The sequence below is a fragment of the Spea bombifrons genome, chromosome 4 (assembly GCF_027358695.1).
Source record: "Spea bombifrons isolate aSpeBom1 chromosome 4, aSpeBom1.2.pri, whole genome shotgun sequence".
In the NCBI taxonomy this organism is placed as follows: domain Eukaryota; kingdom Metazoa; phylum Chordata; class Amphibia; order Anura; family Pelobatidae; genus Spea; species Spea bombifrons.
The window spans coordinates 19,943,585-19,957,742 of record NC_071090.1 but is presented as its reverse complement, the minus strand read 5'-3'; the positions used below and the strand labels follow the sequence as shown (position 1 = coordinate 19,957,742).

The 14,158-nt window shown below is 39.6% G+C and overlaps 1 protein-coding gene across 3 annotated transcripts in view; it reads left to right on the top strand.

Annotated features, from left to right (window-relative positions):
* The window catches only part of RNF130 (ring finger protein 130), a 95,608-nt gene that overhangs the window by 70,231 nt on the left and 11,219 nt on the right, over positions 1 to 14,158 (top strand). For 2 of the 3 annotated variants that reach the window (XM_053463616.1, XM_053463614.1), the window contains 4 exons: positions 1,139 to 1,235; positions 4,127 to 4,325; positions 8,902 to 8,995; positions 13,898 to 14,055. In XM_053463616.1, coding sequence (XP_053319591.1) covers positions 1,139 to 1,235; positions 4,127 to 4,325; positions 8,902 to 8,995; positions 13,898 to 13,913 — 406 coding nt within the window. In that variant the 3' untranslated portion in view covers positions 13,914 to 14,055. Of the gene's footprint in view, positions 1 to 1,138; positions 1,236 to 4,126; positions 4,326 to 8,901; positions 8,996 to 13,897; positions 14,056 to 14,158 lie in introns of those variants that run through there. The other variant, XM_053463615.1, reaches the window with a different exon arrangement.

Here is a 14,158-nt window from a genome sequence, read left to right as displayed (position 1 = left end):
ATGGTTTAGAAGAATGTGAAAAATCTTTGTTCTTCAGGCTAAAGTTTTAGTAGTATATAATCCAGTGTAGCCACTCCATCTCCTACAGTACTTGCCTGCAACTCCACTCCGTGGTCCATGTGGCAAAGCTGATCAGGGGTCCGCACTGGCCACTGAGTGGAGGGGGAGTTTATTTGTGCATAAAGTTTTAGCATCTCTACTAACACACCACAGCGCAGTCATACCAATCATTAAATGTTCAACATTCTTTCAAAGAAACTATTTAAATGTGTCTTGAATAGTTTATTGGGTCATTGTGTGTGCAGCTCTGTAGGTCTGTAGGTACCAAAGTAGCCCACTCTTTTTAACAAGGAACTTTGGGTGGTCCCCATGACCTTGGAGCCGACCTGGATGGAAGCGATTGGTTTAATGGTAACATCATTGATGTTAAATGAACATTGACATTTGGCTCATCATTCGTAGAGCAAGAGTAGTGATCTTTCACATTGAGTTCATTCTGCTGAAAATCAAAACTGTTAATAGAAAAGTATTAAAATATTACAAACTGGAAATGTGGGGAGTCTGTTGGAACTATGTTTCATATCTCTTTGTGGGTATCCCATTGCGTAGATAGTTACCCCTCCCCTCTGTACAATACATCAAAAGCACCATTTGGTTGCGTTTGACATCATGTACCAAGCTCTCATTTAAATCATACTGCTTTTGCTGTCAGAACATTCCCACGACCCAGGATTGGATTATTGGCAGCAATCTTAATGTTCCCAAGATAAATAAATGCAATAGACAAGACTGTGTTGAAGTGGAATAGAAGCTGTGTTAATCATGTCCTCTTACAAACTAAACGGGTTGCCAACATTAAATACACAGACAGAGAAAGGTCTGTGTCAGAGCAGCTCACATGGGAAGGAAAACATGTTGTGTCAAAAAATTCTTGTGTCTGAAATCCAGCTATGGCGCGAGTATAAAAGGAGAGCTGAATTGGTTCACATCAAGTAAATATTTGAATAACTCAATGTGCCTTTTATTTACTAGCAGCGTATACATGTGTTTGGATGGATGGATGAATGGATGGATAGATATTGGATGATAATTACATCTCACAGTTATGAATTGTCGTTGCTATTGTTTTATTTTTAAGGCATGTTTTCCACAAGCTGTGTGTGGATCCGTGGTTAAGTGAGCACTGCACCTGTCCCATGTGCAAACTGAATATTTTGAAGGCCTTGGGAATTGCGGTAAGTTATAAAACTCTGATAATATCCTGCAGCTGCCTATGACCAATCTAACCCAACTAACGTCTTCTGGCTGAAATACAAATTGTGTACATATCAATTTTAGAGTGTTCCGGACCCAGTGTTATGATATCAAACACAATTCATGACCTCACAGGATGTTCTACCCACACGATACAGAGCATTAGCCAAGTTGTTAAAGCAATCCCCACAAATTTGAAATTGCTTGTTGGTTGCTATGATGTTGCCTGTAGTCTGTAAAGTAAAGGAGGTTGTAGACTGCACCAAATAGGGTGCAGGTTACCCATCAAATGCCTTGAAAGAATGACCTGTCCAACCTGTTTTTGTCATATGTATTGTCAGACCTTGGAACCGGGGAACACTATCTCCCACTCTCTACAAAGTGTAGGCTGTGTGTCATTCCCTTGTAATTTTACATTTATTTTGGGATTCAAGCATGCTTTGTGTGCCAGACAGAGAACACAGGTTGGGTTCCAGTGTTCTTCACCTTATCAGGGCACCAAACAGTCAACACCCTACAGGATCTGTTATCGCTCTGTTTTTTCTCCCCATGACAAATTGCAGCTGCCACCGATGCTGTGAACTGTTTGCTGGCTCACAGCTGAATACCCAGTCCCTGCGTCTGCCTCTAGACAGCTCTGTTCCTACAAAACCACTGGCAGCTTGGCATGTCCTGAGACTCGGTATCTTTTAAAAGAAAATCGAAGAAGTTTGACAGCGGCTTTGTGCAATAGTTTGTCTTGTTTTGTTAGTGTAACTTTATCCAGTGACAAAACAAATGAAACTGAATTGTGTTGTCATGGAAACACCTATATATTTTAAGGAAATAAATATGCTAAAGTAAGAAAGGATGATCGCCATCCTTACCCTGCAGAAAGCTTATTATCTTAATTACCCCACCAACTCCCTTCTCCCAACCCCTCCCCCCGGGGCTTGCCCTCCATCACACTATTTCCCCCCACCATATAAATAACCTGGCCTTTTTCATGTAAGCTTGTCTGCTAGATTAGCTGTTTTTTCTGTTAATTTATCATTCAGAAATCTTGCTTTTTCCAGTAATTAGATACCTGCCGCAGGCGATATATTGATCTAATTGATGGGACAAATCCTGGCTCAGTCCTTAGACTATCACAGCTACGTGTCTGGCATCGGGCATGTTAATGTATTATTTGAGTTCATGTAAAAGTATGCCAAAGTGAACTAATATGCACAGGACCCTTATTCAAAATCGGAACTGGCCGTATCAGCAAGGCATCTTGATAAAATAAATATTCTGATAAAATAAATGCCCATAGATTCTGTTGCAATGATATTTTTTTATTTAAACTTTTCTCTCTTGGTGGTTAAGAAGACAGAGGGGTCTTAGATGCCCATCCATAGCTCAGAGAACTGCCTCTAGAAAGACAATTGGGGGAACCCTGTGTATAGGTTGGGTGAGTCTGGGTCCGCTTGCCGCAGAGCAGGCTCTCGAGGATGGGATCTGGCTCATCCGCCATCTCTAGTTTTATCATGCTCGAAAGCAGCTTAGCAATTCTTGAATCACATTTAGAATTAAAATATTATCAGCCACTTACAGCTATTGATTTTTTCTGAAGTAAACAACTTTCAAATCCAGTATAAAGTTGCTATCCTCCTACTACCAAATCTAGAGAATCTGGATTATTTGAAAGATAAGAGTACTTAAGCTATCCTAAACATCAAAGCTGGCGAAGGCAGCAGGAATGTATTAGTGCCGGGTACCACAATGAGGGAAATTAGTCTATGGGGACAGCACAACTAAAAAAAAATGTTTAAAACATTATAAAAGCCATTAAGCACACATTACTTATATTATTATTAATATATTATATTTCCTTTAAAGTTTACAGATGTGTTTTTGCACATGTAATATTTCTGTATCCACATACAGCTATCCTGTTCCATGAATTAGAAGGCCATACCTCCCATTGCACCAAATGGCCCAAGAGGGCCTTCAGAGGGACTTCAGATAGACAAAAACAATTTCTAAACTAATTTTCTACAATTGAAACAAACATATTAGGGCTAGTGTTATAAACTCACACACAAAATATTCTGCACTAGTACAAAAGGGGGACACCTGGGCTGGACAGAAGATCATTTGAGGTCCAGAGTGGGAGAGTTCTCCCAGACAAATGTGCTTTATTTTCATATTTGGAACCCAAAGCATTCTAAAACCGATCTATCTCTTTCTGAATGCCTTATTGTACATTTCTGTGATTTGCACACTTCCCATTACAATCAGTTTGGTTCGAGAAATATACCAAAGGTTTTTCCATCTGCCAATTTCTCATGACCATAGCATAAGCCCAGCCATCCTAACTCCAAGCTGACTAAAATGTGCAACAAATAAAGGATATTTTTCTGTGCACGTTTGGAAGAATGATTGTGCATTTTATTTATACAATTTGATTTACAAATACATTTTCTGATGTTTCTATGCACATATTTATTGTGACTATTAGGGCTGTAGAACACTTTGATACACTCATACCCAGCTAGAAGACTTTGTTTGCCTTCCCTGTTGGGATGTCACAGCCTTTATATATGCTCACAGATCACCTGGCAGAAAGGTTCCGTTCTCAATCCAGTAGAATCCTATCCAATAGACAGGCAACATATTAGGTTCTGGCTACCAACGTGTCACATTAAAAAAAGCTATTGTTCAGTTTTGTTTTATTGAGTTGTATTGTTTTTTATATCCACTAAAATGATTTATATTAAGAAAAGACTGGCTAAATGCATATATTAAGTTGAGTTCCCCATTATGAATTAAATTGAGAAATGTTTCCTTCTGTGCATCGCACATTATGGTTTAAATTGAGAAATGTTTCCTTCTGTGCATGTATTTCCAGACTAACGTGCCATGCACAGACAATGTAGCATTCGACATGGAAAGACTCACCAGGGGGCAGTCCACGACCCGCCGATCAGCACCCAGCGATCCAACGGAAGAAGGAACTCTGATCTTGGAATCTCTAAGGTCCTCCGTAGTGCTTCCTCAGGATGGAGAGGTCACTCCAAGGACAGGAGAAATTAACATCGCTGTGACAAGTGAGTCTGGTAACAGAAGAGATCACATAATTATATAGAATTTCACCCGTTCACACGCTTCTAAAGATGGCTACTTCCCTAAATGTGATTTTGAGAAATATTTTTTCACAAACAAAAAAAAAACATTTTCAGACCTACATTGTCAATGCTTTATATTTGATTAAATGGGAGCCCACACGATTCTGCCAGACAGAGTGACTCTACTTTCTCTCGCTTGTATCTTGTAGCTAAAATAATGAAAGCTATTCCTCAATGTTCTAAGTTATTTAATAGCATTTCACTCAGTGGATTCTTTTGTCTACCAACCTGCTTCCGAACTCAAGAAAGGTAAAACATGCAGAGACCACCTCTCTTTTCTCTGATTAAAAGGATTCAACACCACCTTGATGTCGGCCCACGATACGTTTTATTTATAATGGACCTAGAACAATTTGGCCATAATTTTGTTATTTAAAGCAAATTGCAATTTTATTGGTAGCTGATAAGTTTACGCGCGTTGGATGTTTACTATTGTCAGTACACACGGTTTTGACTATGCCAAAGTTTATAGCACATGTAAGTGAAAGATGAAAAGTTACATGGAAACTAATTAAAATATTTTCTTGTATGTAAAATAATATTGTTTTATGTCCAGGCTGTCATGTTTTAACAGTACCCGAGCTGTGTAAACCATATGACGTGAAAGATCAGGCCTTGGCCTCCCCTGGCCGGCCAAATAACAGAACACGCTTGCGAAAAAGGGGGGCTGTCACGTACTGGATTATTTCTGGTCCCAATTCTGACATTTATATATTTTTTTTCCATTAAGTATTAATATAACATGAATGTCTGTTACCTTCTGTTGTTTTGTACGTCGTCTTCTGTATGTTAGCTGCCATCATGCTGCTCTAACTTAGGTTGACCTAAGATAATTCTGGTAATAGCTTTACAGAGGTTATAAACAGATTTATACACAGCCTGTTCAATAGGATTCAGATATAAGTGAACTGAGGAATTTGGGGAAATCATGGGAAATTTGCATACTAATACAGAGCAAGATCATTTAAACTAAACTCGCGCGTTCTGAGATGATTTGTGGTTTTATCTAGGATGTGACAGCTCCTCTTTAAATATACACATTGCTCACACAATCCGTAAGGATCAGCACATGATAACTCACAATACATTTACCAAATATGTATGTATGTATGTGCGTGATGTATATATACATGTATGTGTCTGCGTATGAATGCTGAAAAAATACACTTTTTATACAGACCTTTAGTTACAGTTTACCTTTAACTAGCTTAAATAGTTGCATTACAAGAACAATAAAAAAAAATAGTTACATGTTCAATGTTGTGTTTTTATTTATAAAATTTACCTCTAGTTAGTGGAATTTGTTCTTTAAAAAATATATATATATTTCAAGAGCCTTAACATATTTACTCATGAATTAAATTTGTGCAACCATAGTACACAGCCTAACACAATCCCAAATGCCAGGGCACCATGATTTAGGAGATGTGGGTTAAATGTGTGAAACTCAAAGTGCCCCATGGGGTTCTCGTTGTGCAGCACATTTCAGATATATGGACTGAATTAATTGCATCGCTGCAGTGTCACAAAGTAATGTGTGTTTTAAAAAAAACCTGGATGACCCATGGGTAACAGAACAGTGGGATTCGCCCTTCCAGATTCACCAGCTGACGGCCGAGCTTCTGAGGCTTTTTAGACCACCTATCAGACCGTCAACTTCTCCCATTTGGCTTTTCATCACCCTTTGTCCTCTCCAAATACTCTCCACTGGGAGAAAGGTAAAGATGCCACCCCAGTGAACCACCAGTGATCAACACTTAAAAGGATCTGCCAGCTTCAAAGAATTTACCATAACTAAATTATTTACTACATCTACCTGTGGGTTCTGTAATTAAATCCATTGCTGAAATCATCTACTATTTGTGTTCTAATTATGTTATTAATGTTTGATGATTATGATATTTAACAGATATTCAAATTACCCAGCATCACATTGTGAGTTCCCAGGCTAGCAAACTGCGCAAATGCCAAATGGGCCGTGACCAATGGTGTCGGTACAGTTGAATAAGCCGTGAACGTCAGAAGCCCAATGGTGCAGACCCTTCTTCTAAACGATGGGGGTTAATCACACATTAATTCACTTGTAAACCGCTTTGAGTATCACATGAGTGTGCAGTAACTGCAGTTAATTTGTCTCATGTGCCCCCTAGCACTCAATGCATTATGGCTGAAGGACTAGTGAGCCATTCTTCATTCTACTTCACAATCAAATTTCTAAGCCTTCTAGAACACCTCAACACCCCCCTCTTGATGACATGGCTCCCATACATCTGTGCGGAAATCAAACATGCGCACATGTTTTCTCTAAATTCAATGCCCTGGTATCACTGTATAGTACTTAGGTGCGGGAGGACGTGAAAACCAAATATTAATACCAAAAAACTGAAACATTTGACTACTAAAAGACGTAAGGATAATTGCTACATATTGTTTGTGCAGCAGAGCTGTTCATATATGATCTTCCGAGTGGTTACATATAAATAAATTCTAAATTCAGTTAATGAGTGATTCTTCCAGAATTAAGTCAATTCAGTTCCTGGTTTGGATCTTTTATAATAGTAAGGAAATAAAAGGCTAGTAGTTCACAGGATTTATGTGATATTGTTGAATTTATTTTGTTTGTGAAGGAACAATAAACTGTGATTTAAAGGTTCGATGTCTTCTTTATATTTCCTTCATGGCACCTAACTTAATAAGAGCTAAATGGAAGGCTTTAGCATTGTTTGTGGTTAACAGAGCAGTGACATCCATTTTTCAGGAATTAAAGCTAGCTACATTTGTTAAATAATGTTCGGGAACTTATTTGGAGACTGATATCAGCAAATATATGCACTTATTGCTTTTCTCCTTCGAGACTAGTTTTATACCTGCTTAATGCAAGCAATATGTGTCTAGGGGCAACTAGGTTGTAGCATGCCTCCCTAGTGTCCATGGAGGTAAGTCTTCCAGACTTATACGCCTTTGTCCTTCCACATCAAACAAACGACAATACATATATTAATATTTGTTCTAATAAACTTAATGCTTCTACATAAACAAGTCCCTTAGAGGATAAACATGCAGGGGCAGATCAAGGTGGGTTCCCAAGGGTTGTCTCCAACATAAGGTTGACCAAAAACATCAGCCCTTTTTTCCACCACTAAAAGACAAAAGCAGATGTAAAGTGTTATCTGTGGAATACATGTAATGGATCAACTCAAAGGGAAAAAGATCCCACATGCATGTATGTGCTAGTCACCAACATGTGTATGTATCCTGGGAAAAAATGGCTGATGTGGTCAAGACCCAAGTAGGCTGGAAATGCCACCTAAACCTTTACAATAAAAATCTGGACCTCATAGGGCCATAGAAAAAGCATTCCATGCTGGAAAAGGCAAGCAATAGAGGAAAACATTGTTTATAAAGCTATCAAGACCTTAATTCACAGCTGCGCCTGCATCAGTATAGAGCTATACCATACCAATATCCACAATGGCACAATTCTCCTCTCTACCTACGCCAGAATTTCAATATTAAACGCTAACTTTGGGGTCTAGGTACGTTCATTCAAAAATCCTTATACAACCTTATTTTAGCAATTAGAACTTTTATAAGTAAAAGCACCTGTAACATACTTTGTAAAACAATTAACCCTAGAAAAACTGTCAGATATGTGCATTATACGTGGTTGTTACACACTAATCATCAGATTTGAATTATATTTGCATTTATTTTGAGTTTTTTTGCAGCTATTTATAAACAGCAGTTCTTTTGCAAAGTTTTAAAAGCATCACTATAGAAACCAATTGAAGGTTCATGCTAATTGGGCCGTTCCATGTGTTGCTGTGGTGATGAAGCTACTTTTTAAATCTTGCACCCCCAGTTGCTCTTTATACCCTTTCCTTCTTAAATCAAACTTACTTAATTTGTAGAATGTCAGTCCATACGCAGCCAATGGGAGATGGAATCTGTGTGCTGGTTTCTCATTGGTTGCATGTTTGGTGAATAGGGAACACTTATGACACTGACTTGACATATTGATCGTAGGTTGATTGATCTGTTAGCAACTGGACAATTTGTTTATGGAAGCATAACTTGTTCTTGTTTATGACATACATTATGAATATAAATGTTTAATTAGCGAATGATGAATGCGTATTTAATCTTATGACAGCTGAATCTGTAACCTACTCTTCCATGTTCTCTGCGGCACCACTTCATCCTTCCAAGTTGCTAACTCTTTGACGTGCCTTAGAGTTCTGCCTCAGCTCCTATTGCTTCTCCTTGACGTGTATATTATCATCTTCTCTCTAATTTTCTTGTTCTCTTTCTCCGACAAGTAAAGCTACTAATCTTTGCTTTCCATCCTGGTCGATCAGGCCAGGTCTGTGAGTGCGGCCCTTTCTGCCACCTTGTTCTTTGCCCCTTCATCTCTTGGGCATGCGAGTGAAAAAAATTGTTGGCTTCGCTGCTGAAATTGCTACAGAGTGTGACTTCCCCCCATTTCCTTTGTCAACAGAAGAATGGTTTATTATTGCCAGCTTCGGCCTTCTCAGTGCCCTTACACTGTGCTACATGGTCATCAAAGCCACCGCCAGCTTGTATGCCACAGAGTAAGTAACAATGCCTTTTCTGTTCCATCACCTCCTTGTTTATTTCAGTGGGATCTACGCTTTTACAGCATGTAATAGAAAGTTTACTTTGCGGAACTTATTTCAGGAATCCCGATGTTGTATTGTTCCATTATAGGAAAGTCTAATTACTGTTGGAAGCTTAGTCAAGGGAAAAAATACTGCAATACCCTGTAATAGGTGAAATGAAATGTGGCGCATATATAGAAAACATTCTCCAAATACTTTGAGTGGCTTATTTCAGCATATAAACATGTAATAAAAAAATAATAAACCCCCACACACAGACAAATGTGTGATTTTAAATGCAATAATGTATATGGAAGCCATTGAGATTACACTCACATGTGCTAGAGCCACTGAAAAACCGGCACATCTCCCAATATAAAAACCATCAAAAGATAATCTAGCAATGGCTATTAAAAACAAACGTCAGGATAAACAGACGTAACGGATATCATTTACTGGCCCCTAATAGTAGTAGTCAAAATAGTGTAAACGGAGCATATCTGTAGAAAAATTTGCTTGTGGATCATAGTTGTAAACTTAACTCTCCATAAGCGGACATCCGAGATTCCATATACCGGCAAAGTTTCTAAGTATTTGGGAGAGTGTTTTCTATATATGTGCAACATTTTATTTAACTTTATTTGACTTTTGGTTTTTTTATATTCTTTACTATAATAGATTTTGTGTAAATGAGTGTGATCCCTGACCTTTAATTCTATATTCTTGAGACAACTCAGTATTGTATAGCTATGTTTATGTTGTCGGCTATACTTACGTTTGCATCTTGTCTGTATTGTATAATTTAATAATATTTTGATATCAAAATATTTAAATGTGGGGGAGTCTGCCAGTGGAAATGTGGGGGAGTCTGCCAGTGGCCTTGGTAAACAACATATGGCCATGAACACTTGTTGTGATCCCCCAGTGATTGTAAGGGCGCAAAGTTGGGGGTCACTTATTCATCCTATATGGACCCATGAGTGCAGCTGTTAAGATGTTAGTCGATATGATACTGTGTACTAGTCGACACATAGATTTACCTATATATATATATATAACTATATGTCATGTATATATAATATATACTGTATTTAACGTAGCGTGCAGTGAGACTAGACTGCTAGAAGACCTTTTTAGACCAGCTGTTTGAGAGTAAGTAAGAGGAGCTGTCATTACCCATTCAAATGAATGCACATACGTTGTCTATAACAGTGCACTTTCTGTAGTGTCAGCCATGTGGCTTCACTTACCAGAGTTTGTCATTTATGAATTATAACCCATGCTGTCCATACGCTTTAATGATAAACTAAAGCAAGTCCATCAGAGTTATTATATTAGAGGATCAATAAGCTGTACTGAACGAGTCCTTGTTCTGAGTGCATATACACTAATGAAATGAGCTGTCCATGGAGATAAAAGCCATTTGGTCAGTTTTTCAAAATAACATCATGGACCTTAAAGATCGTGAATAGCACTGGGCCTAATGTGCATGTTCCTTGCATCGTCGCAATAAATGTCACAGGTTATTTTAAGGTGCATTTACTCCTGTGTACAAACGCAAGAGGCTCGTGCTCTGAACAGATATAACACTGCTATGTAATAAAGCCAGGCTTTAACTGCACTGATGTAGTTACAGGCTTAAATAATACACATTTAATTTATAAGAAAAAAAAGGACTGTAAGATTAGCAAAAATGTGCAAAATAATAGTCTAAATTACATGTGCCTATTATCTACTGGTGGTATTATAATACCTGGAATACCCTGAGAATCCCGAAGCAGTAACCTTCTAATGGAACGTATTCTATGTAGTTATACCACAACAGCAGCAATAACAGTCCAACAAGAAATGTTTGTTTTGTCAAAGATATTGTGAATTAACTCACTTTATATAAGAAGGGATTTCAAAGGTGATATACCAGTAAATAAATCACAAGATGAGATGCTTAGTTAGGGGCTTGGTTAGGCTGCATGGCACCCAGGTGCCAAGAGGGGGGGTTAGTTAACATGCATTATGTGACCCTGTGGTAGTAGGGTGGCTCACATGGAAAGTGGGAGCTGCAGTGAAGACAGGGCTCCTCACAAGGTTAGAGGGGGAGAGTGTGTATAAGTATATATGTGTAAGTATATATGTGTAGTTGTACGGTGTTAGAGTGAGTTTGTGTGTTAGTGTATGGTGTTGGAAAGTGTATGGTGTATGTTATGGAATTGTGTTACCAACTTTTTGTGTGAATGTATGGTGTTAGCATTAATGTGTGTTACTCTTTAGTGTTAGAACATCTGTATTAGTGTATGTTGTGAGTGTGTGTCAGCATATAATGTTAGGAATGTTATGTTAGTGTATGGTGGTAGCATGTGTGTGTGTGTCAGGGTGTGATTCTAGGGGTTTAGGGGTGAGCCCAGGGTTAGTGGTGGGAGGAAGAGGAAGTAAGGAGATGGGGGAGGCAGAAGAAATACTGTACCCAGGAGCCACCCCTGCAGAGTAGAATATGGAGGACTCAGCATGTACTTCTAGTAAAAAATATAGATTTTTCCCCATGTATTCATATTATACTTAACATTTTTTCTTGTAATAGACATTAAGGGTTCTGTTTCCATAATTTGGTCAAAATCTTATCAAATAGGTCTACAACGTAACCATACCTCAGAGCCGGCCTTAGGTGTTCTGGCGCCCTGTGCGGACTACTCCTCTGGCGCCCCCCCATCCCAAAAAAAGAAAGGAATAAAAACTTGTAACAAAACCCCAATCACTATATACTACGCCAAACATTGATGTGGTGTAGGCCTACCACTTCATTGTCTGGCTTAGTAGTAGGGATGCACCAAAACGAATTCTGGACTGAAACCGAAAGTGCATTTACCTGGCCAAAACCGAATATGACGCCCCCCACACCATAAAAAAAATCTAACACTTTTATTTAAAGTAAGTGACACACCAAAATAGGACAAAACTATTAAATAACAATATTATATATATATATATATATATATATATATATATATATAATTAACAGCAATCACATTCCTATCATGCCCAGGCATACCCAGATTCCAGGATGTACTCGCAGACTTAGCATGATAGGAGTATGATTGCCCTATATACCCCTTCTCACTCTCTTCTGTCCTATCTACCCCCTTTCCCCTGTCTCACTCCCTTCTCCCTATCTACCCCCTCCTAACTATCTACCCTTTCCCTCTTTGAAGTTCACTTACCTTTCAGGAGTCCTGCGGTGGGGGTGCAAGGCCTCTGCCTCCCAGCTGTGCCACTGTATGGAACAGTATAGAGTGATGGGAGTTATGATGTACTTTTAGAGCATAATTAGATCATGAAAAAGACATTGGAAATGGTACAGCATAACACCCATCACTCTCACACACTTACCAATCCACACATATACTAATCCACACGCATACCAATCCACACGCATACCAATCCACACGCATACCAATCCACACGCATACCAATCCACACATATACACCAATCCACACACATACCAATCCACACACATATACCAATCCACACATATACCAATCCACACGTATACCAATCCACACGTATACCAATCCACACATATATACCAATCCACACATATACACTAATCCACACATATATACCAATCCACACTTACCAATCCACACACATACCAATCCACACACATACCAATCCACACATATACCAATCCACACATATACCAATCCACACATATACCAATCCACACATACACTAATCCACACATATACCAATCCACACATATACACTAATCCACACATATACCAATCCACACATATACACTAATCCACACATATATACCAATCCACACTAACCAATTCACACATATACACTAATCCACACATATATACCAATCCACACACATACCAATCCACACATACACTAATCCACACATATACCAATCCACACATACACTAATCCACACATACACCAATCCACACATATACCAATCCACTCTCACTCTCACTGAATGCTTTCCTACCTTTCCTCTTTTCTCCTTACAGCTCCTTTTCCTTCTCTTCGCTCCTCTTCTTCAGTTCTTCTGTCTTCTTCCGGGTCAGAGGCCACGGACAGCGGTGGGCGCGGCTTCAGTGTTGTGCGCCGGGATCTGACAACAAACCCCGGCGCACAGCAGCTGTTGCCGCGCGGATCACAAGGGAGCGGTATCGGAGGTCTTTAACAGACCTCCGGCTCCCTTGAGTGATTTTAAGCCGGGTTCAAGGGAGATCCTTGAACCGGCTTAAAATCACTCAAGGGAGCCGGAGGTCTGTTAAAGACCTCCGATACCGCTCCCTTGCGAGCCTGCTCCTCCAGCGGCGGACATTACTGTCCGTCTCTGGAGGGGTGCCGGGTGCCCCCCTGATGAGCGGCACCCGGTGCGGACCGCCCCCCCCCCACCCGCTAGGTACGCTGCTGGCGGCAGCGGTAGCTATGGTGGCGTCGGACTCCGCGGCGTCGGCGGCGTCGGACCCCGCGGCGGACCCCGCGGCGGACCCCGCGGCGGCGGCGGACCCCGCGGCGGCGCCCCCTGGAGGGTGGCGCCCTGTGCGGACGCACAGGTCGCACACCCCAAAGGCCGGCCCTGCCATACCTGATATTGTATATAAGTCAGCCAATATAACCAAACATGTTATATTTCTGTGGGGAGCAGAGGGGTGTATTGTTTATCATAACCCATCTTACTTAATTATGAAACCAAAAAAACTTTTAGACAGAAAAATCACTAATAAGCCCTCGTGAATTTATTCAGAAAAGTTAGACTATTGTCATCGAAGATGAGCGTCTATGGGCCGAGTCATTAAATGGATTAGATTTGTCTATTATGCATCTTTTTTTTCTTATGTGTTTTTCTGCTTATTTTATAGAGTGGAATGGTCCTGAAGTGGCTTTACCTGAAACGAGAAGATAAGGAAAATTATTTTTACAAGTTGCTTAAATACGTCTATTTTTCTTAATTTGCACGCCAATAGTGCCAAAGCACCAATAAATATGTAAATCTATAATTAAAGGAATTTCCTGTAAATGGTGTTTGGGTGGATTTTTTCCTGATACAAATTTTGAATGCATGCCTCTTTGCATTAGACTCCAAGTGGTGTGATTTGGAAATAAGTGTTACACTTGGACTA